The sequence below is a fragment of the Acipenser ruthenus genome, chromosome 2 (assembly GCF_902713425.1).
Source record: "Acipenser ruthenus chromosome 2, fAciRut3.2 maternal haplotype, whole genome shotgun sequence".
NCBI classification, from domain to species: Eukaryota; Metazoa; Chordata; class Actinopteri; order Acipenseriformes; family Acipenseridae; genus Acipenser; species Acipenser ruthenus.
The window spans coordinates 36883341-36908943 of NC_081190.1; the positions used below are offsets into that span (position 1 = coordinate 36883341).

Here is a 25603-nt window from a genome sequence, read left to right on the forward strand (position 1 = left end):
CGATTGACGGTAGAGACGCACTCTACCAATCAGAGGCACGATGAATAGGAAGGGGCGGGGGATTGACCCTTAGCAACGACACAATTACCTGGTAACTTTCAAACAGAACTCGCGTAAATGTCATAAGAGTGTCGCAAATTGCCAGAAAGTCCCAGAGCGTGTTCGTCTTTCCTGGACCGGACTGTTTCTGCATAGTCACTCTTTCTCGTACTTCTTCAGTGTTGCACAAGAGCAGCTGCTTCGGTTGAGTGTTGTTTCTTTTAGTATTAGAGCAGCGCAAGGTACAATACAAATTGGAGTCATGAATGGAATTTCCAAGATAAATAAAGTTATGAGTTATGCATTTATCAATTGGGTTTTGCACACTTATAGTTAGACTATATAGGGCAAGTTTTGAAATCAGTTCACCGATTGTGAAGGAGCGCATACAAATTGTTCACTGCTGTGTGCTAATATAAATGAGATGATAAGACCATTTTTAATACCGGTTATAAAAGTTTTATTATAAGTGTTTCAAAGACTTAAAATAAACAGTTGGTAAAGCACTGAATTTTTTAAAGGGCTAAAGATTAGAACTGGTTAACAAAAACAAGACTTGTTAAATAACACGAAATAATATTGAACTGAAGCCGGGGCTTGTTGGTGAGCTTCTGGGGTTTGCCAGGCGGCTAGGGAGTGACGTGGAAGTAATTAAAAACCATCAAATCCGCGAGCTGCAAACCTGGTGCTGTCAGAAGACAACTGAAACAAACAGTTCAAACAGACACGGCACATTTTAACTGTTTTTTTTTTTTGTTTTTTTTTTTTAAATATCCGGCTAAGTATGCCTTTTGAACACAAACATATAATTATACTTGGTTGTATTTGTTTTATTTTGCTCTGTATAGGTAATTTTGGCCTCAGAAGATCAAGTAAGTCCGACCATAAATGTACAGTAACATTCTATTATGAACATGTTTTTTGTTTTTTTTTAACGATTACAGTAGTATGTTATGTATTGTATATGTGTGCGTATATATATATATATATATATATAGAGAGAGAGAGAGAGAGAGAGAGAGAGAGAGAGAGAGAGAGAGAGAGAGAGAATTTAATAAAAGTTTGTGGTATGTCACAGTAAAAGGCTGCTATACACACTAGACACGATGTGACTTTTCATCCGTCGATAAGATCATACACACGTGATGCAACATATTTGAAAACTGCCATATCTATATAACTAATAAGAAATGCAATTGAAAAAAAACTGATCAAGACTGGTACATATTCGTCAACAAGATCTGGGAATTATGAGTGTCTTCTCTGACAGTATTTCAACATATGGCAATAAATCATACATACCAGGCTTATCCAGTTCCTTCATTATTATTATTATTATTATTATTATTATTATTATTATTATTTATTTATTTCTTAGCAGACGCCCTTATCCAGGGCGACTTACAATCGTAAGCAAATACATTTCAAGTATAGGTTTAATTTTGTGGCATCGCTGCACATTTTCACTTGTCTCAACACCTCTGGTTAAAGGCCTTAAATCACAAGCCCAGAGAAGGGTGAGTGGTTTACGTAAGTACATCCTCCTAAGGCAAATAAAAAATGTATACTACAAATGATTAAGTATTCTGTTTATACCATAATACAGTAGTGTTCAAAAGTTTGAAAACAGCAAATTATTTACAGGAATACTAGGGTTGTCAATTGTATTGCCCATTTTTCCTCACTCAGACCCTTTACTTACTAAATATCTTTGTATTCCTAAATATATAATTGTCTGTTCTTTAAAAATATGCTAAATATTTTAATGAGCAAGACATGTCGCAAGTAGAATGGTACTCCAAAATATGCTCCTTTTCTAGAAAAGCAGCACAACTGGGGTTGGGGAGTTTGTTGCTGGATAACTTCACTCAGAGTACTTGCTCACTAAATAGCTTGGTATCCCCAAGTAGTTCATTGTCTCCTCTTTAAAAATATGCAAGATATTTTAAAGAACAGTCTCCCACAAGTACTGTGGTCCCACAAATATTATCCACTTACTACCAATGCAGAATGACTGGGTGTGACATTTTCTCTTTATTTTACGCTCAGAAATAGGTTTCTTGCTAAGGACTGCCAAGGACAAAACTACTAACAATAAGCGGGTGCAGTATTTGTTCGCTATTTTATGCAAAACATGATTTTCCTGAGTGGTGACTGCCAAGACTGTTACCATATTCAATGTAGTGTAATTTTTTAAATATTAAATCAGTTAATTCAGGGATTATTTTACCTGCCGGATCTTTACTTTAATTGTCAGCAGACCGGTAGCTGGCATTTCTTGTCTAAACTCGTTCCCAAGGAAATCGGAGTCCAAATCAAAACAACAATAGAAATTTGAAATAATTTAAGACAATTCAAAGTTGTTATAAAGCACGTATCTGTGGCAGTACTGTTGAAACTACCAAAGCACAGTTCTGAATTTCAGCAGTGCAGCTTTGGATTGGAATGTAAACAAAGACACATTCAAAACTAGTTCCGGTAAGCATGTTATCCCACTCATGTCATCCCACTCAAGTGGAATAACAAAAATGTGTCCCACGCTAGATATACACACTTGTATATCAGTTCACAGACAATTAATTGTTGTTATTCTGAAAATAAATACAAAAAAAAAAAAAACATGATTGTTAGTGCTGCCTGATCTAGGTGCTCTAGTAACTCTTATGTTGCTACCCATGTAAATGTGGCTGCCATAGTTCACCAACTATTTCAATGCCAATTTCCAAGGACCTGAAATCAGGCAAGAATTGTTTAAAGCTGCCCTCTTAAATATAGATTGGAAAGATGGATGCATTGTTTCACGAAAACTAAACAACTGCTACTGTGAAAAGCTGGGTCACCCTGATTAACATCACAGTATTTGAAATACTTGTAGCAAATTTATTTTCAGAGTTTATCTGGATAAGCAATTCCCATGCAATATAGGTTACAGTGTCATTAGTTAGGAGATCTGCATTTCTGGTTTTATTTGTTTTACAGTTTGGGCAAAAAAATGTTTCTATTTTTTAAAATTGTTTAATCTGGCATTATTCTCACACATAAAATAGAGTGAAATCAGGTTACAGTACATCTTGCTCTTAACAAATAAACCAGTTTAGCATTCTTGCATTTACTACACTTATTTAAAATGAAAATCCGTTTTTTTTTTTTTTACTACATATAATAGCTACACATCATTAATGAATGGATCTGACGGGCTAGTTACTGATTTATTTTTTTCCAAACCATTTTCATGTGATTACTAATTTACACATTTTGATTTGGGGGATGGAGATCAAGCTTTCTGAAGTTTAACCTTAAAATTAGAAACCCAATATAACCCAATAACTTTGTTCTAATATCCATACCAGCAGTTTATTCTCTATGTTTGACTTGAATGATCAGTCGTTTGATTTGGAAACAGGCCTCTGCCACATTGCCCTATGATCAATTATCCAAATAATTACTAATAATAAACTTCCAAAAAGGTACAGCAAAATGTGGATACAAACTACTTTGGGCCAGATTTAAAGCTTTTTTTTTTTTTTTGCTGCTCAGAGCTTGTCCCATACCTGTCTAATTACATTTGATTCATCGTTTTTAATATAGACAAGGAATGCAGATTGTTTGAACTCTATGGATTTATATTTAGTCTTTAAATGTATATTAAGATGTGATCTCTCTACAAAAAGAGCAAGTTAAAAAAAAGGGTCATCTCAATGAAATAAGAAATTGGCCAAACTTTTGGAAACATGTTCGTGGACACATGAGTGACATTGACCGTTTTTGTACACTTGATCTGTACATTTTTTATAATAATGTCCTACACTTTTTTTCACAGATACTGATACAAAACAGAAAAGACATTACAGTGACCACACTAGGATTCATGAACATGGGAAACTACCTGTTAACAAAATGAACCTAACTCGTAAAATGAACCAAAACAAGGTATGTAAGCGTCACAGGAATCCAATATGCCTTTCCAGCACACTAACTATTAATTTGGGCCAAAAGAAACAGATTCAAGTTTTTGATCCAGGACAAACATTTTCTTAAAAAGTCAATTTAAATGTAAATACTTTTTGACTTTTTTTGTGCAGCCTGCTGATAGACGAAAGCACAATCAGGTTGGTCCGACAACAGATATGTCTTCAGATAAACCCTCAGAAAGAAAAAGTGTCCTTTGGATCCAATGAGGCTATGATAATGAACTTCAAGACTGATGAAATGTGATTACATAATTCCATGTGATTGTATTATTGCCTTGATATAAGACCAATTTTAAGCAGCATTGTGGTGTATTAACCTTTTTTCTGATGTTTAAAAATATTTTTAAAGTTTTGGAGTTTTGGGGTCCAGAAGATGCCAATTCACCTGTATCTGTATTCTCATCATTACTCATGCCCTGGCAATGGCCTTTAATACCCAGATTAAACCGAGGGAGCCATCAAATACATGATCACAAGCTTTTTGTTAATTGCAGGATAAATAATTAGTCTGTTATCCTTTAAACGTGACCATAAATAACATATTTTCACCAGTCAGGTACATAACTACTTGAGTCATCCATAGGCCTCTCAAAACAGAAGTAGTTTATGTATATAACGTTTTTCAAAAATACATTTTATGGATATCTAGATCTGTATCTATCTCTATTTAAAAATGCAAATTTGTATCGCTCACTCTGTCCCTTTAAATTTGGCCAATGAAGAGCCAGAAGTAACTGTTTCATGAGGAAACATCAATGATTATTGTTGGGACTGTTGAAGATATTGTGGAAACCAAGTTCATACAGATAAAAACATTTTGCTATGCTTGGCTTTCAAAAAAGTAAAACACACACACACAAAAATGACAACGACAAATAAAGTATGCACAAAAGGCTGAAGGTAAGATATTACTCTAGGAAGGTCACATCAGGCATGTATATGGAATATGCACATGCACGTCATTTCTGGTGGCTTGGGTTCATATTCTCTTCAGAAGTTAAAGGGGTTATAAAAGCATGTAAAGTAGAGCTAGCTGCCCAACCAACATAGAGTATAGCCTATGGTAAATATTTTGGAACAGGAATTTCTGCACTGATTGCTCCCATCCTTATAGACAGAGCATTTGAGTGGTAAATGCCGTGTTGTCTTTTGTGTTATAGTGCAACATTATAGAACTGTGTAGCATTAGACAAAAAACAACTACAGTATATGCATACTTTTGAGAGAGAGGAGAAAAAAAAACCCAATTATTTGAGTTTCTGTGTTCATCGCTAAAACAACACGTGACTTTCCAATCGCCGCAGTGCAATGCTGATGCAACCTCCTGAATCATTTATTGAAATGAGCGTTGTGCTCAACCATACATGCTCTGCCAAGGCAGGACTACGGTGACGGACAGACAAACGAGGCAATCGTCATTCCAGCACCGGGTACATTCTTTAGCTTCATGAATTATTAACCAATGAGAAGCCGAGATGGAACATTTGAACAGGAAGACTCGTTTGATTGCTCTCTGAGGTGTGGGGTTGATTTTAGGAAGACGGTTTTTGTGGTTGTAATTTAAAATATTTATACATATATTTGGTATTAATTTAAATTTATCAGATTATCTATTCAAAGAAGTAATATATATGGCGAGGACATGGCTGCAGAAGTGACCCAGATTGCTGAACAGCTGTCACTTGGTAAGTCGGCACACCTAAAATTACGGTTTATTATTAATAATAATTATTAATAATAATAATGAAGTAAACCAAAACATGTGTGTAAGTAAAGCATATTTTAAAAATCATTAATACCGTAATACAGTGGTATTGGTGTTTGCTTTCTTGTTCAAAATCTTTTAGAACTGGTATGTTTATTGAAGTCGCTTGTGCTAGTTGTGCTTATTTCTATTGGTTTACTTCATTATTATTATTATTACTATTTATTTATTTCTTAGCAGACGCCCTTATCCAGGGCGACTTACAATTGTTACAAGATATCACATTATACAGAGATCACATTATTTTTACATACAATTACCCATTTATACAGTTGGGTTTTTACTGGAGCAATCTAGGTAAAGTACTTTGCTCAAGGGTACAACAGCAGTGTCCCCCACTGGGGATTGAACCCACAACCCTCCGGTCAAGAGTCCAGAGCCCTAACCACCACTCCACACTGCTGCCTACTTCATGCATATCTCTCAGTACACTATCTCTTTTTTTACGTATCGGAACTTACTCCTTTTTTTCTCCAGGAAGCGATACTCAGTAAATCTAAAGTAATCTAAATTGTATGTGACCCTTTGTTTACGAAAATGTAAATGTCAACCCTTAAGAACATCACATTTTCAAATGGGACTTTTACAATGTTTCCTTAATACGGCTACGGTACACTTAACTCACACACTCAAAACATTTTGCCATTGTTTTTCTCGTTACGCTTTATTAGGTTATTTTAATACATATACAAAATGCAGAAATTATGAATGTATTTATGAAATAAAGGTTCAAACGTTATTGCGTATTACCTTTTAGTTCAGGGCGGTGAGCGTCGGATGTAGTAGCCACTAGAGGCCGCTGGAGGGTGCAAAAGAAACGGTGTTGAAATAAAAGTAACCATAGTTAGTTTGATAGTGACAGTTAGGATTAGGTTTACAGGTTAGGTGTAAATCGCATATGATGTGGCGAGGCCTGAAGTTGCAGCTGTGTTTTGTTTTGCTGTATTTTTGTAGATAACTTTTGTAGATACTGAACTTGGTCGTTGACTTTTCTCATTCAGAAATATTATACGCATTTTGTCTTTAAATTAGTATAATAAAGATCAAGAATGAGAAACGTGGTAGAATTCTGTGTTTGAGTGTGTGTTAAATTATTTTGCACCCTCTAGTGCAGGGGTGCCCAATCCTGGTCCTGGAGCCCCGTTGTCCTCCTGGCTTTTGTTCCAACTGCCCCCTAAATTACTTAATTGAACCAATCCAGCACTTATTAGAAGCTTAATTGGTCCAATTAAGCAATTTAGTATACAGTTGGAACAAAAACCAGGAGGGACACCGGCCCTCCAGGACCAGGATTGGGCACCCCTGCTCTAGTGGCTGCTACATCAGACGCTCAGTGCCCTGAATGAAAGGTAATGACCAATTAAAGCTTACTGAGCAGAAACTTGGCAGCATTTTCTATTTCTGAGCGTGTGAGTTAAGTGAACCGTACCCACTTAATCTGAAGTTCAATGATCAACAACAATAAATAAAAAACACAAAAGAACTATTGATACCTATTAAACTGAAACTCCACATACAGGATTAGTGCATTGATTACAATATTGTCTTTTTATATTTAATTTCATTCAATGTAATCTGATACTTTACTGTACATGTTAAACAAATGACTTACTAAACACCAAAAATACACCTTGCTAAGTTATTGTGCTGTATTGTGCACATTATATGTAAAGACATTTCAATTACTGTACAACAATTTTCAATAGCAACTTATTGTGTCCAAATGTGTGTTTTTTTATTTTCAAGTGATATTAGTGAGTTGGAAATTAATTGTTTTACTGATCAGTGTGCTTGACAATAACCATACTGTGATACCCAAAGGGATATCATAATGTTTCCTTATTGATTCCCATTGTTGTGATACTAATATGCAGAGTGACAGAAACATGGGTGATATTAAATAGGTTTTATTGTAAAATAATTTGGGAAAACAAAAACACATTTCAAACTTGACAAATTAAGTTATTTATCAGTCAACAGACTTCAGCAAACGTCAACTTTTGTATTTCTTTTCAGTAGTTATGTTTGTGTTGATGTGAATCAGGCTACACAGCCCTCTTTACATGCAGTATTATTATTATTTTCTAATCACCCAGGGGAGCTGTATGTCTCTGATAAAGAAGGAGATGATTCAACTGGAGATGGGACTAAAGAGAAACCTTTCAAAACTGCATTGAAGGTAATGTAAAGGAGATTGTAATGATTTGACTATAGATTCTACAAATATACCAACAAAATAGCTTTACCAAAATTACCTTACCTTATCAGCACTGTGCATTAAATGGTGCTGTTTTTGGCTATAAATTTATTGTTAAAACCTATGTAAACACATTATCTGGCATTCCACAGAGAGCCAGTAGTTGGATTTAATTCAGATTTGATACAGTGTTTATCTTGAGGGAAACAAAAGCACAGCTCTCATTTACTGGAAATGCACCTTCCTATATATTTCCTTACTTTGTCTGCACGACTTTTACAAACAAAATTCATGCTGTGCACTGTGCTCAGGGGCCGGTTTTTCAAAGCTTTGGTAATCGGATTTCCGCGTTTTGATCTGGATTATATTGTGCAATTGGGTTTTTCAACACATCAAAATGCTATCAGGATTACTGTGATCCGGATTTCGTTTTGGTAATCCGATCGCACTTTTAATCACAATTTTAAATGTTTCAATTGGGTCTTTCAGAATTTAAAGAGATCAAGATTACTTTGAACCTGCTGCAGAGGTGGATTTAGCTTTTAAATTATCATAGAACATTGATATTTTGTTTGAATTGTCATAGCAAACACACACTATGTCCAAATAGAGTTAGAATATAATATTTACATATGTTTTGTATCCATGCAAGCAAAAAGGAAAACACTTATTTAGTGGTATAGCTTTAATAAAAAAGCATACGCATACGCCTCCAAGTTCGACCTACGAGGAAGACGATGAAGATGTCTAAAAACACATATCCTTATTTCAAAAGTTTTAATTTTATTCAATTTAGATTTAGTTATTTAATTTCTGCTAAGTAGGCATAAATAAAATAACCATTATTTGCATGTGTTATATGTGCACTAACATTAAAAGTGATTTAGATTATGTTGAAAAATAATATCAAACAAAATAAATAATTGTGTATTAATCATTATTACTATGATCGTATTTATTTTGTTGAATTAGGTTATATCATAAATAAGGCCTCTTAAAAAAAGCTATTAACTAGCCTATTAAAAAAACTGGATTTCATAATCATGATTATTTGTTATCTGAATAAATGTTATCCAGCAGTGGCATTTTCTGAAAAGCCAGATCAAAATGATCCAGACAAAAGTAATCTCGATCACAAAATATAGGATTACAAAATCTGTATCACTTTGATCCAGATTAAAAGTTTTGAAAAACCGGCCCCAGGAGATTCATTCACATTTGGTGTGCCTAATTTAGGCATACTTGTAGTTCTGGCCAGCACTCCTTTTCCTGTGTCATGCCATCTTATTGGAACATGCTCAAAATCACTGCCATCAGTAGGAACTTTTATATCATAGCTGCTTATCCATTTAAAGAACAGGTCGTATTGTTTTTCTTTTAACACATTGTATTTTATTTCTTATGCATTGTATTGTGTATGATGTAACATTACCCTGTATCCTCCCAGGACACACACAAATAAGTGTGTACCTAAAATAAAACACATTATGTGTGTGTGTGTGTGTGAAGTACATTAAAATATATATTTTGTTGTAGACCTTAATCCACATTAATGGAGAGTAGAAGAAACAAACATTTGTACAAGATTAAAAAGAAAACTAGTGAAAAACAAGTATCTTAGATGTCAGTCTTTTTTTATTATTATTTTGTTTCAAAGTATTAAGTGTTATTGATCCTAGCACAGAAAAAAATATATAAATAAAATAACATAAACAGCCTAGTCAAAAGTCATTTTATAGTATGATGCAGTGAGATAACAAAATATTTTATTTTTGTATTTATTAAATATTTACTGACCAAAAAACCTCTGATATGAGCCTGAAAAGTCCACATTAGTGTATACTGACCTTAATGTAATGTGTGTGTTACACTCAGTCAGGATTCGGTCAATCACCGACAAAAATATCATCAAAGAATGAAGTGAAAGGTTATTTCGGTCTTTGAGCAAATTATTTTGGTGAAACGGAAAATATCAAACAATCAAATAACTAAACAAAAGAGACAGCTTCTTCGCTTTGAGTAAAGCGATATAATCAAATTGCGAAATGTGTTTTCAGCAAATGCACAGTTCCCGAACAGATTTTGAAGATGCTGCTCAATATGTGATTTTACATTTGTCTCTGTCTCTACTGCCTCTACTGTTTTGTTCTTTGCTTGTTTGATATTTTCCATTTTGAAATTTGAGCAAAATAATTCATAATAAATGCTCTAATTTTCATTCTAAATAGCACTTAATAGTTCTGTACATGCCACTATGCACCATACTCTATTCACAAGACAATTGCTTAACCTTCAACATCACTGCCAGCTTGAGGTGGCAAAGCCCTCACAATGTGTGCTAAGATGCAGGAAAAGGGTGTATGTATTTTTCACGGAATAGCCTGTGAATGCCTACTTGTGCTGCAATCAACTTTATGCTGAAGAGAAATGCTCAAGCTTTAGAATGATACCTTGCTTGAGGTGGCACATATCTATGTGATTTCCCCCTTAGAATGTGAGCTAATATTTAATACGTAACTGTGCGAATAAGTAACTGACTTCAGCCTCGAATCGGGAATAAGTAACTTAACTTCAGCCTGGTCTTCTGTGAAGCTCGGAGCCCCCATCCAAAACTCGTCTGAGTGTCAGTTTTGGGTTTCAGCTAAAGTTAGCTGTGATTGGGTGAACGTGTTGGCAGACAGCAAGAGCAAGCCCCAATTTCTTCGATGGAAGTGGGCGAGGCCGAGGGGAATGATTGACACATTGTGCTTGCACAGTTGCACCTATTTAAATAAACTGTAGCAAAAGTACGCAGCTCAAATAAAGATCTTGTGCACCCTAGCGTAAATTGAATTTCAATTTAAGGTATGCTGTTTTGTTGTTAATAGATGAGCATTTGCATTATATTTACTTTTTGTTACTTTCACCTCTCTAAAGCAGCACTAACCTCAATTTACTAACCTTTTTCTTCACTCTCCTTTAACATCCTTAACTACAGTACGTCTCTCTCTCACTCACTCTAAAGGCTTCTTAAACTGGATGTGAACTTTTCAATTTGTTAAATTGAAATAGAGTAGGCGGGTAGTTTTGGAATAATTTGACGTGATTTGCGAGTATCTACATTCAGGTGTGTCTGACAAGAACTATTTGTAAATATTGGTGACAGGTTGAAAAATGTATCGGATAAAGTTAGAAAATGAAACAGGGAAGATAATATACACTTTTGGCCCACCCAAGTTCAGTCTCCTGCTCAGGAGAGTGAACTTGGGTGGGCCAAAGGGACATTTTGTGGTGCACGGCCCACCCCAGCACCCCCCTAGCGCAGGCACTGATCTTCAGTATGTTCTCTTCATAGATTTATTTTGGAAACACTTTAGTTTATGTTTTATCCTTCATACAACCTATCAACATTAAAATACAATAAAACCCATACAAAAGGGGTCACAGTATACAGTACCATTCACTGTATGACACTGTGTAAGGACCCTTCAATAAATCACGACCCCTCTGTATTTTAAGTTTTTTTTTTTAATGTAGTATAATAATGAGGGATCAATGTATATTGTTTATAAGTTTTAGTCAAGACTTTAAATACATTTTCCTGGCATTGGCAATATTATCACTGGCCCAATTTCATTTTCAAATGAGATATATATATATGCAAACTGGAGCGTGATGATGTCGCTAGTGCCAATAAGATGTACATTCATTCAAATTCTTGGTTGTCACATCATTAAGTTCATAGTTTTTCTCTCTCTTCAGGCAATGTTGTTTTATGGAAAGGAACCATTTCCCAACATTTATGTCGACTCACAAAAGGATGATGAGGTAAATATATGTAGTATATTGTGGGTGGAGGGTACATATTTAAATTAAAAAACATATTTTTTGACTATTTCAGTTGTAATTTGATTAATATTGATTTCTAAAATACATATGTATTTTCATTTTTTAGCGCTGGGCTCTTATATCTAAAACCCAGATGAAGAGTGTTGGAAAGCTCTGGCATCGGGAACAAATGAAAAATGAAGCCAAAGATAAAAAAGAGGTTAGTTTTCATGCTTAAAACGGTGTTTGATTTTTGTATTATTCATTTTTTCTATGAATGTACTGATAATGGAAGTTTTGACATTTTATATACAGGCGGAAGATGCAATTCGCAGAGAAAAGAACTTGGAAGAAGCTAAAAAGATTGTGATCAAGAATGATCCTAGTCTTCCAGAGCCTGAAACAGTGAGTCTGATTTCATATGGGTATATGTGCAACATTTTAAATGTAATGCAGTAAGATCTAATACATCCTTATCAACTGGGTTCCATGTGGAGGTCTCTTTGAGAATTGGGGGGGGGGGGGGGGGGGGCATGAAGGAAACTATTAAAATCTGAACTCCCTTTGTAATACGATGTTCTCTAGAAAACAACCAAACTGTATGGATTTAAATTGGATGGTTTTAAAAGGCATTCAGTTAAGATAACTACCACATCACGGCTGCATCTGTGCATCTGAAACTCCAGTTCTCCACATTAAACTTCACTGATTGATAAATCACACACAGTTTTTAAATCACACACAGTTTATTCCAATCTGGTTTGAAAGTACAACAGGAACCAGCGAATAACATGCTTGTTTTGTAATTTCAGCTGAAGATTCGATCTCTGGAGGAATTCAGGGGTCGTCGTGTGAAAGTGTTTGGCTGGGTGCACAGGTTGCGCAGACAAGGTAAAGGAATATATTTTTCTATGTGTGCCTGTGACAGGGGAGATCTGTGCTGGCTAGCGGGCACATGCCTGATCCTGGGGGTGGGGGGGGGTCGGAAGCCCTGTTTGATCCGCCTGCCAAGTATGGCGATGACACGAAGATGTTGAGCGAGGGTGTGTCTCGTGGACCTCTTAGATTGGTTGGGGGTGCAGGTCTTGGGGAGACGGTCGATCTCATAAAAATGACGCTCTCCTATTCTTTGGGTTAGCCCTTGCAAGATACAACACAACGGAAGCTCTGGCCGGAGAACTTGAATAAACAAAGAGAACAAAAGTGTACAGACTGAGTAAAAGCAATTTTCTTTGTAGTTTTATGTACGGGGGAGGAGTTGGACACCATTGCTTGTTGAAACCCTGAGGGCCTGTGCGGTGTCTCAAAGACACTTTCTGACTCCCGTGAACCACCTACACACCCTCTCACAATGCCTTTATAAGACTGTTGTGAAAATGTGAAAACTGAAAGTAACCAAAATATTTGTCAATAGTAACTTGTCAAATCATCTTTTGCTGTACACACATTACCACATTCTTTTGATTGGCATCTCTTAATAGGAACTATATAACTTTTTTGCAGGGAAGAACCTGATGTTCATAGTTCTTCGAGACGGTACAGGCTACCTGCAGTGTGTCCTTACTGATGAGTTGGTAATTATTTTCCAATATTTGTTTCCTTTGTTACATAAGATTGTGAGCACCAACTATTTTTCAGCATTACAGAGGCTGTGCAAAGTGTCCATTGACAGATGTTAAAATAGTATTGAAACTGCTGTAAGGGATGCTGAAAATGACGCTCTCCTATTCCTTGACTTAGCCCTTGCAAGATACAACGCAGCGCAATCTCTCGCTGGAGAACTGGAATAAACAAAGAGAACAAAAGTGTATGATCTGAGTATAAGAAAAGGCTGCCTGTGCCTGATACTGGAATATTTAGTAATCATGGAAAATAACAGGTACAAAATTAAATATGAGGAGAATATTGATGATATGAGAATTCCTTAAAGGAATACTGTATGTATTCCTTTGAATTTAAGACCCAAATTTCTCCCCCTCAATTTGAGGAAAAAGTAAAACCTCAAATAAAGAGGCATTTACAAAGATATAACCTAAATTACATATACAAGAACCATTTATTCAGAGGAATACTCACTTGGTGGGGAGACTAAGCTTTGCTGCCTCCCTGGCACATCAGCACATGTAACAGCGGCGATGCTGGTTCCAGGGATCAACCAAAGTGCGGCCTACCTAGAGACAGCATGACTACCGTCTGGAATGGCTGGGTGGGGCACTTTGCAGGGGTCATCAAGTGGGCAACAAGCCCGTGACACCTCAAGAAGGCTCAACAGTGACGCTGGCATCCCAGCACCACACCCCTCCACCCCTTAACACAACCCAGCCCAGTTTACTTACCTTAGCTATCCAGTCCTTTTCATTGATATTAACTTTCTCTATCACTTCCCTTAGCTATCCATTCCTTTACATTGATGTTAACTTCCTCCATCGTCTCTCTTTTGAAGCCCCCAATCTGCCTCAACCAAAGCCAGTTGCTACTTCTCTCTGCCACCTTGGATAAAGCCTTCACTATACGCTGCAATTCCTGTCTACTGAATCCAGTATCTCTAAAATGCTGGGTCATGGAGTGCACAACGAATCCCAGACAACCCACCTCTATGGATAAAGCCAGACTCCCACTGTTCCACCTTAGTGGCTAACTCAGCATAGTGAGGTTTCTTTCTCTTGTATCCACGGAATCCTCCCATGGCACTGTTAGCTCCAGCAGGAGAACAAGGTGTGCTGAAACTGACCACAGGACAATGTCAGGTTGAAAAATAAGGCACTGGCACATCTGCTTGCATTCTCCAATCTCTAGCAGCCTCTAGTTGTTCCAGGTGAATCTTAGTTCTAATAGCTTTTCCTGTTGGTTGCTCTCCTGAACAGAGGAATGTTGTTCTCTGTGTACCAGCTATTGCTGATACTGGCGGTGAGCTGTTGATCTGATTACGCTGCTCTTCCAGTGCTAAACCCAAGCATCACAGCACCTGGTCATTATGCCAAGTGAAGCGACTCTGGCTCAGACCCATGTTACACCCTGTAAGAATGTGCTTTGGGGTAACTGGTGAAGAGCTTAGTTGCTGTAATTATACTATTTTTTTTCTCTGGTGAATGGATCTTTATAAAAGCTGGTTCTTAAATGGGCTTTTGTTTTACAGAGCTTCCGTATGTGCTCTGCTTTGCACATTTTTGCAAGCTTATGTTTTAGGTAAAGGGTCTCCAGTCCTGGTCCTGGAGGGCCGGTGCCTCTCTTGGTTTTTGTTCCAACTGTACCCTAAATTACTTAATTGGACCAATTAAGCTTCTAATAAGCACTTAAGTGGTCCAATTAAGTTATTTAGGGTACAGCTGGAACAAAAACCAGGAGGGACACCGGCCCTCCAGGACCAAGATTGGAGACCCCTGTTTTAGAAAATTTTGCAGAAGACTAATGGCCTCCTTCTGGCTTTCTTCGGCCCTCTTCCACTCCTTCCTCAGTTGCTTCAATTCTCTAACCAGGTGTTCTCTGTCCAGTTGTTTTGTAGACTTTCCTGGAATCATAGTTGTTTGTTGCTTTCTATCTTCTATCTTTCTACCTCTCACTCCCATACACATAGCTGGTATCTCCAAACTTATCCAGCTTCCTTTCTACTGTTCCACTTATACAACAACAAGCAGAGGTCCGTTTCAACCGTGTGCCACCTTTTCTTGAGGCTCTAGGTGACTTGAACCTTGGTTTGCGCCCTTTAAGGTTCCTTTCTCTCCTAGGCTGGTTCACCTGACTAGGCTCACCAGTATCATTGGTTTTATCACTAGCTGTACTCTTATCAGAACTACTCTTGATTATAACAGGGGTGCTGATATCATGTGAACTGTGGTGTGCACCCTGTCGCTGGATTTCACTTGTCTGACTTGTCCGGCTTCATAAGAAGTACTGATCGATGTGAGGCCCCTGCCTCTTCTCCCTCAAGCATCTCTTTCTCACTTGATGATTCTTCAGACCTTGGTCCAGTCACAGGTACAAACCTGGATTGCCACGTCTTGTCCCAGAGCTCTCGCTGTAGATCTTGAGCTGCACAATTGTGTTGTCTGTTGTAAAGTAGTATTCGTTCTTGTGTCCATTTCTTTTCCTAAGTCATTAACCATGTTATAACTGAACTAAATATTTGTGTTTCTCTTTTCTTAGTGTCAGTGCTATAATGCGATGGTCCTGTCCACTGAAAGCACTGTTGCGCTTTATGGAACGCTGAAGCTTGTGCCAGAAGGGAAGCAAGTGAGTATATTTTAAAAGAAAAAACAAACCTCACAACTGTGAATTCAAAATGTAATAAGTAATTCTCCAGGTAAACGCAGGTGTGACATACAGATACATGGATGTCTGGAGTTCATACCAAGTTTCATGACAATTGGATAAGCAGTCCTGCAGATATATTGGAAAATGTGAAGTGGTACGAATGCATAAACTAAAGCTGTGTATAGGGCCCATAGTTTCAAAATCTAGATCTGTTTTACTAAAAATCTGCGTGGCCATAAACATTTTGGTACAAATGGATGTACATGATTCTTTTATAATACAGCGTTGTACCAGTGTTTATGAGACCTAGTTAATGTTGCTGACTTTGCTTTGTGCAGGCTCCGGGAGGCCATGAGCTTCACTGTGATTTCTGGGAGCTGATTGGCTTGGCTCCAGCCGGTGGTGCTGATAATTTGCTCAATGAAGAGTCGGATGTGGACGTGCAACTGAACAACCGGCACATGATGATCCGTGGAGAAAACATGTCCAAGATCCTGAAAGTGCGCTCTGCTGTTACACACTGCTTCAGAGAGCACTTCTTTAGCCGGGGATACAATGAGGTAAAACTGTTATTGATTTGATACATTAATCATTCATTTACATTTATTAACATGTGTGTTACCTGTGAGAAATATCAGTAATATATTTTTTTCCAAAGAAATTGCAACTTGGTTTAACAGAAGAAATTAGCCTTTGACCTTTTATCTACAGTGTTCTCTACATATACAGTAAGGTTGACACACTTTTAATGTTGTTTACAGCTTTTAACCAGGATGCGGTGTGGATATTAAGCCTTTATGAAAAGTATTTTTGTGTCCTTCCATTTTAAAGTAAAATGAATCCATACTAAATTTGAATCCATAATCTCATGGTCTTCTGTTTTTGCAGATCACACCCCCTACCCTGGTGCAGACTCAAGTCGAGGGAGGATCCACTTTGTTTAACCTGAACTACTTTGGGGAAGAGGCATACCTAACCCAGTCTTCCCAGCTCTACCTGGAAACATGCATTCCAGCCCTGGGAGATACCTTCTGTATCTCCCAGTCCTACCGCGCAGAACAGTCTAGAACACGCAGACATCTGTCAGAGTAAGGAATATCAGACTCCTCACAACGGTTCTGTACTTGTGAATGGTATTGGTAAGGGTCTCGGGGGCTTAGTGCAACGTTCCCCTACCTAAGATTTAATCCTATCTAATAGTCACTGTTTCCTCAGTCCCGCCTATCTTTAAGATGGGGTAGAAGCAGGTTGGAAACAACAATCTACTTTGCTTGGATGGGTTATCGTGGGTTGTTAGGTAAAACCTGTGCTTCTGCTCTGTGATGGAATGTGATTTTTACCTGTTCCCCCAGATACACTCACGTTGAGGCAGAGTGTCCATTCATTACATTTGAGGACCTGCTGAACCGTCTGGAAGACCTGGTTTGTGATGTTGTGGACAGGGTTCTGAAGTCTCCAGCTGCTGCCATGCTTTATGATATTAACCCAGTATGTTCAGTAAAGATCTACTGTAATATTTATGATTTCATTGAAATAGTAAATATAATGTGGGTTTTTGGGCAGCTTAGACCTGTTGAAAAAATGTATAATGGTAAAAAGTGCATCTGTACATCTGATTACAGGCATTTTTAAACCACAAATCAATGAATCCTCAACTTCAGGGTACTGAGCAAATCGGACAGCCTGACGACTTGCATCCACAGTTTGGTGTTAATTGACCTGTATTATTGTATCCCGGTTTTTCAAATTGGTTGACAAATTGGTTGACAAAGTGTTTGCGGGAATATTGAAATCTGCGGCAACATCTTGTAGGGTGGTGCATCATCCACCCCTTTCAACACCTCCACTTATGTCTACAAGGATCGTACACGTTTTTGCGCTTCTACATTGAAATTACTTTGATGCGTGATCATAAGATCAGTAGTCCCAAAACAGCAGTAAAATACAGAACAGAGGCACTAATCTGGATGCAAGTGGATACATTTCCCAATGTCCTTTGCACTCAGCTGTTTGAACTAGGGAAATTTTGTTTTATTCAGATTTTTCTTCCCTGAGGGGCTCCAAAATAATTTGCAATAACAGGAAATTCTTGTTAAGTGAATTTGTATTATAATAAGTAATTTACAATAAGCGACTGCTAAATTTGTCCGGGACCACATAGAAAATTCATAGTATCAGGATATTCGTCTAATCCAGTTCATTTTAATGAGATTTGACTGTGTTTTCACACTATCAAGGCATCCCAAAGCACTTGTCAAAATGTTTACTTAGTTCCTTTTACTATTATTATCATTGTTGTTTTGTGGCTTCAGTATATATGATGTTTTCCATGCTCTGATGCCTCCAGGATTTCAAGCCCCCTAAACGTCCTTTCAAGAGAATGAACTACCCAGAGGCCATTACCTGGCTGAAGGAGCACGATGTGAAAAAAGAGGATGGGACCTACTATGAATTTGGAGAAGTAAGCATTCTTAGTTTTCAGTCATTTGAAATGGTTGTTAAGTATTTTTCAGGTACACTTGCAAAAATGAAAGGGCATCCTGTTTGCTGTTTTTTTTAAAGAGTACTAAGAATACCTATATACAATGCCTATAGAAAGTCTACACCCCCTTGAACTTTTTTCACATTTTGTTGTGTCAGTGCCTCAGAGTTTCATGCATTTAAATGAAGATTTTTTTCCACTTATCTACACACCATACTTCACAATGTTAAGGGGAAAAAAGTTTTTATTGAGAAAAAAATTATATATTAAAAATACAAAATTGAAAGATCATAATTGGATAAGTCTCCAGCCCCCTGAGTTAATACTTGATGGAAGAACCTTTGGCAGCAATTACAGCTGTGTCTGTTGGAATAGGTCTCTACCAACTTTGCACACCTAGATTTGGCAATATTTGACCATTCTTCTTTACAAAACTGTTAAAGCTCTGTCAAGTTCCTTGGGGAGCGTTGATGGACAGCAATCTTCAAGTCATGCCACAAATTTTCGATTGGATTTAGGTCGGGGCTCTGACTGGGTCACTCAAGGACATTTACCTTTTTGTTCCTTAGCCACTCCAGTGTAGCTTTGGCTGTGTGCTTTGGGTCGTTGTCATGCTGAAAGGTGAACTTCTGTCCCAGTTTCAGCTTTTTTGCAGAGGGCAGCAGGTTTTCCTCAAGGACTTCTCTGAACTTTGCTCCATTAATTTTCCCTTCTATCCTGTCAAGTGCCCCAGTCCCTGCTGATGAGAAACATCCCCATAACATGATGCTGTGTCCACCATGCTTCACAGTAGGGATGGTGTCCTTTGGGTAATGCGCTGTGTTGGGTTTGCACCAAACATAACGCTTTGCAATTAGGCCAAAAAGTTCCATTTTAGTTTCTCAGACCACAAAACTTTTTGCCACATGGCTACAGAATCTTCTGAGTGTTTTTTTGCATACTTCAAACGGGATTCAAGGTGGGCTTTCTTGAGTAATGGCTTCCTTCTTGCCACCCTACCATACAGGCCAGATATGTGGAGTGCTTGGGATATTGTTGTCACATGCACACTCTGACCAGTCTTGGTCATAAAAGCCTGTAGCTCTTGCAAAGTTGCCATTGGCCTCTTGGTAGCCTCTCTGATAAGTCTCCTTCTTGCTCAGTCATCCAGTTTGGAGGGACAGCCTGATCTAGGCAGGTTCTTGGTGGTGCCATACACCTTCCACTTCTTAATAATCGTCTTGACCGTGCTCCAAGGGCTATACAAGGCCTTTGATATTTCTTTATACCCATCCCCTGATCTGTGCCTTTCAACAACTTTGTCCCAGAGTTCTTTTGAAAGCGCCTTGGTGCTCATGGTTGAGTCTTTGCTTTGAAATGCACTACCCAGCAGAGGGAACTTTACAGGAACTGCTGAATTTATCCTGAAATCATGTGAATCACTACAATTTAACACAGGTGGAGGCCACTTAACTTGGTGTGTGATTATGAAGGCGATTGCTTACACCTGAGCTAATTTAGGATTGCTATTACAAGGGGGGTGGACACTTATCCAACCAAGCTATTTCAGTTTTTATTTTTTAATTAATTTTCTACAAATTTCTAGATATTTTTTTCACTTGGAAGTTGTGGGGTAGGATGTGTAGATAAATGAAAAAAAAACTATTTTAATGCATTTTAATTCCAGGCTATAAGGCAACAAAAGGTGAACATTTTGAAAGGGGGTGTAGACTTTCTATAGGCACTGTAGTTCCATGTTTATAGTTGGATGTTTTAATGTGCACTGAATACCTGAATTAAATGAAATTGCTGATGTTTCAATAGGACATTCCTGAAGCTCCTGAGAGACTCATGACTGACACCATCAATGAGACCATCCTGCTTTGTCGCTTCCCAGCTGAGATCAAGTCTTTCTATATGCAGCGCTGCCCTGAAGATAGACGCCTTACTGAATCAGTAGGTTCCTCTATCTGGGTCATGAGGACCAGGGGGATGAGGCTAGAAAGTGCATTTTATATTGAGATTAAATTGTATTTAAAGGGTCTCAACTGTAAAATAAATAACAAGATTAAAAAATTAAACCATGGCATAATACTGGACCCACAGTGGCAGAAGTATGTTAATCAACAACAAGCCTGTCATTTGTGTGACTTGTGTGTTTCTGCTTCAAGATGGTTGTTCTGTTTGAATTAAGATTTAATTTTGCCATCAGAAATGAAACGAAGCATCATAAACTTGCATAGTATTGGTACCGTCTACTTGTAGACTCCTCTGATTTGTAAATAATGCCTGCTTCTTAAAGTTCCGCTTTCAAACCCCTAAAGTCTTCTTCAGGGCTATGTAGACATTTAAGAAACACATGTTACTGTCTGATACATTTCCGCCTAACCTTTCGTAATGGAGATGTGTAACGGAGATGGATTTACCAGTGAGCAGGAGTACATTGGAAGCCATCTTGAGGCAGGGAATGCAATTTAAAAGTTAAAAATTGGTCAAAATGTAAAAAAAAAAAAATTAACAATACACACACCTTACATAAACAGTTGTAGCAACACATGGGAACATGTAACACAATAAAATAAAAAGGTCCCTATGTGCCCTTTAACATACAGTAAATCACTTAATAAATTGTGATCAGACTTGATCTGGTCATTCTTTACCTTAAAAGTATAGAATGTGTATATATGTAATACTTTTTTTATTATTTTTTTATTTTTTACATGTGCTTACAGTGAATGTAGGTCAAAGTTACCGATGGGTCTAATTTTGTATTTACAGCTATGATGAGGATGAATGTCACTTGCATGCTTGATTTAGTTTGTTTGAGCTTGTATGATGTGCTTTATGAGGTACTATATTCATAGTTAAGAGTTTAATAACTTGTTGCTTTTAGCTGTGCCTATGTTGAATTTAGGTTTTATTGTCATGTGCTTTTGTAGGTTGATGTACTGATGCCTAATGTTGGAGAGATTGTTGGAGGGTCAATGCGTATCTGGGATAGTGAAGAACTGTTGGAAGGCTACAAGAGGGAAAAAATCGACCCCACTCCCTACTACTGGTACACAGATCAGGTACGGACATTAAATATATGTCATGGGTAAATTCCAATTCTGCTCAATAACATTCTGGCTTGGCTAAAACACCCCCTAATCCCTGTAAACTGGGACAAGGAACTCCTCCACATGCTGCACCTCAGTACATCTGTATTGCTTGAATATCTTCAAATATATTAACTATTCTTTATACTATTTCTACAAAGTTAAGTCTTTTTCTCCAATTTTTTTAAAAAGGAAACATACAGTTAAAGAATGTGTTGCATGGAAAAGTTTGTTTTTGCTTTTCATCATAATTTGTGTATCTTGTGACTTTTCTTCAGTGCCTAAATTACAAAAGAATTATAGCTTTCAAATATAGCGAGAACAAATATTGACTGGTTGTGAAACAAAGCAAGTTTGTTGAATAAGTACTTTCAAATGTAGGGTTGTTCTGTGACAAATCACCCAACAGCTAACACCCTACCCTCTCTGATTTACACCAAACTCGCTGCTCATGGTAGTTTAAAGCAAAAAAAAAAACACATTTACGATTTCAGCCTGATCAGGTCAAGGGTCCAAAGTTATAAAGGTGTCAACATTTGGTTGATTTTAGAACCTCCCCCAGCTATTAATTGACCTTTAACTCAAAAACTGTATGAGCTAGAGATGAAAACTGAGGGAAAATACATTGTTGGATAGATACAGTTTGGCTTGGAATGATTGAAAACCTCTGAAGAATTTGGAGACTACAATTTATTTATCATAACCATTCACCCAGGGGGGGGAATCGGAGCTGTATCTCTGGCTAGAGAAGGATGAGAAATGCTGGATCCCCCTTGAGAACATGCTGTGCAGCGCAATGCCCAAGTCTCACTTCAGCTTCTGCACGTTGCAGGTTTTAAAACATTTCAGAAATACTGAGAAAGTGTAATTTGCTGATGCGGCTTTTGCTCCAGATATTTATTTTTCAGAATTTTCTTGTAACTTTGTATATGTAAAACAGTGACCTTTTTCTGATCTTTATTGTTGGTGTTTTTCCAAAGGACCAACTTTTCACCCTTTTATAACTTTGACCCCTTGACCTGATCAGATCAAGTTTGGTGTAAATCCAGGGTTTTTGGGTAGGGTGTTTGATATCTTTGGTGTGATTTGTCAAGGAATTACTCTGTAGTCAATGATAAAAATGCAGTTTTTGAATAATTATCAAATTCATATTGATGAAGGGTCACTGGCTTGCTGTGCTGTTTCTGTTTGGTTATTACAATGTTAAGCCCTTAGATGTCAGTATAATACATGTATTTCACCTGAAAAAACTTGACGGTTTGTTTTAGTATAAGCAGCTTCAGGTGTCTTTTTTTTAACACATAATGTATATTGTATCGGCATTCCTAATAATAAATCAAATGTCATTTAAAGCTACATACTGCTAAGGATATGCTTGCTAACCTAAAATATCATTAACTTCAATATTCATTTAAATATTCATTCCACTGCAAAACTATTCCCTCCCCTGTGTTTGTGCACACAACAAACTGTATTAGACTTAATCCTTAACTTTAAACACTAAGTATTACACTACTAGAAACAGTAAAAACAAACTTGGTAATATTTTTTAACTGTTTCTTTGAAAGGCTATCAATGCCTTTAATATCACTGTCGCTTTTTAAGAGCTGTAAATAGTCCATCATTTTGTATTGATTCTCATTTGTGTATATCCCATTGTCACAAAGACGGCCGGAGTGGGTGGCGTCAGACCAGAATCAGGAAGTAACACACAGAGATTTGGGGTTTTGGTATAGCTGAGCGCGTGATCGCGCTCAGCATTTAATAAACAAACAGAACAGAACAGAAAATAAAAGGTTGGAACACAACAAAAACACAGGACACGGCACTTGTAGCCAAAATAAACAGACGAACAAAACGGACTAGACAGTGCACAGACAGACGAACAAAACACGGTGAGCAGATAACACTAATATTTACGTTCTTTTATATTTACTTTACTCCTTCTCTCTCTCCCGTTCTCCACTCACCGAACACCTAACCCTGACTGAATGAAATGTGCGTCTATATATACTATTGTGCTGGGATTCAATTACTAATTAATTATTCACTTGAATCCCAGCACGTGAATTAATTCTGTGCAACCCCGTGCTCACATATTACATTTAACCAGCACGTGAAGTGATTTGTGCTCTCCTCGTGCCTAAATACAAATCTACACTTTTTAAATACACGTGAAACACAGACCCGTTTATATCCCGTGTACCAATGACTATACACCAACATTAACACACGCAACATACAACACAACACACAAATGCACACAGGGGCGGGGCGCATTGCCACACCCATCAAATGCTAAGTTTATTTCAATTATTCCTGTATTTTGTAGCGCAAATACGGCACCTGTCCTCATGGTGGGTATGGTCTGGGGCTGGAGCGATTCCTGACCTGGCTGCTGAACAGACACCACATCCGGGACGTGTGCTTGTACCCACGCTTCATCCAGCGCTGCAGACCTTGAGAAGCATCCCTTCATCAATGGAAAACAACAGTCCTCTCTAAACATAGCATAGAAATAATTATCCTTTAGAAATCAGATTCTTAAATAAGCAAACGTTGCAAACCGGCTATATGCTTTTTTTTCTCTCCTTGATTTTACATTATGAGATTATTATGCTCTTATTGTATGACTTGTATTGTAAGACTTGAATGTATTTGTATTTGCTTGCGATTGTAAGTCGCCCTGGATAAGGGCGTCTGCTAAGAAATAAATAATAATAATAATAATAATAATAATAATAATAATGTTAGTTGTCTGTAAAAACAGTTGTAAGTTTTGCATTAAAGGTATATTAAACGTTCAGACAAGGCTTGCATACAGCTAGTTTTAACTAGCATGAATTCAGCACATGCCCTGGAATGTATCACAGGTCGTATAATTGGGTCTTGTGTGAAGGAGGGGGTGTATGGCTGGCTGAATTAAGTGACTGACACTCAGCTTGTAAAGAAGGGAGAAAGGAGCTGCTATTTGCATTCCTTGCTGATTTTGGGTGTAATTGTTAGCAGACATGTCTCTTGTCACGTACACTGAATGCTTGTAAACCGTGGTTGCAGTTAACCTTTATATACTGGGTAACTGTGACTCAGTGCGCAGACGAACATCTACTGACACCATTAAAGAAACACTCCTCTGCAGCTCCGAGCAACATCAAATTGAGTTCGGAGAGAGGGCTCAAATACAACATCTACTGATGCCATCAAGAGAGGCGCTGCTTTGAAACTCAGATCAACACCAACTGACTGAGGAGACACCCTGCATTTTTGTACTCAAGCTTTGTTCTTTGCTTTTTCCACAATAAAATGCTTTGTTATTTTTCACAATCTTTGTCCAGACTATTTGATTGTAATTGAAGAGAACCTTACACAGCACTACCTTGTCTGCTAAGCAATTCACGTCATTAAATGCATTGGGTGTCTGCAAAACTTTCAGTACTTGATTATAGTCATTTTCTTTTGCAATACAGACAATTCTCATTCAGTTGTGCAATCACATAATACTCCCTAGAGAGTACGGACAAATCTCCATTTAATGCATACAAATATCTAGGTCAAAGACTCCCAAATACTGTTGATTATTCTTGACTAAATGTCGCTTTACTTAAAGTGTGGATATTATGATTTCTGTGCTCTCATGTTTGGCTTTGTCTGGTGCCCTGATTGAGTCAACATGTAATACTGTAGCTGCAGTCTGGTTGTGTATTCAGGGACTGTAAACTAGAGACCGACTGGTGACTTACATTGCCATTACAGGTACTGTAGTGTAATGCACTATAAAAAAATTAAAAAATAAATAGGTTATGTGATCTTACAATAACTAGAGTGAACTTTTTTTTTGTACAGTAAAGTTCAGGTTTTCTCTTTAAATAAATACAATTAAATGTCAATTAATGTGACATCAGCATAAGAAATTGTAACAATTATCAGTTTTAAGTTTACTCATTTACATACTTTATCTATACTGTACTATTTCAAATAATGTATTTTCAGGTCCCTGTGATTGGGTGGCAAATG

The 25603-nt window shown here is 37.4% G+C and overlaps 1 protein-coding gene and 1 long non-coding RNA gene across 2 annotated transcripts; both read left to right on the forward strand.

The window, feature by feature from the left end:
- The first annotated feature begins 73 nt into the window (after nucleotides 1-73).
- On the forward strand, nucleotides 74-4877 carry LOC131699152 (uncharacterized). Its single transcript, XR_009308060.1, has 3 exons — nucleotides 74-911; nucleotides 3860-3969; nucleotides 4122-4877. It is a non-coding gene; the product is annotated as an uncharacterized LOC131699152 (long non-coding RNA).
- Nucleotides 4878-5476: 599 nt separating this feature from the next.
- LOC117408774 (asparagine--tRNA ligase, cytoplasmic) lies at nucleotides 5477-24913 on the forward strand. Its single transcript, XM_034014064.3, has 15 exons — nucleotides 5477-5695; nucleotides 7872-7954; nucleotides 11714-11779; nucleotides 11907-11999; nucleotides 12095-12184; nucleotides 12592-12670; nucleotides 13283-13353; nucleotides 15923-16009; nucleotides 16369-16590; nucleotides 16919-17118; nucleotides 17383-17518; nucleotides 18378-18491; nucleotides 20316-20447; nucleotides 21431-21562; nucleotides 23922-24913. The coding sequence occupies exons 1-15, from the start codon at nucleotides 5653-5655 to the stop codon at nucleotides 24051-24053; spliced, it is 1680 nt and encodes a 559-aa protein (XP_033869955.3). The 5' UTR covers nucleotides 5477-5652; the 3' UTR covers nucleotides 24054-24913.
- The last annotated feature ends 690 nt before the right edge of the window (nucleotides 24914-25603 follow it).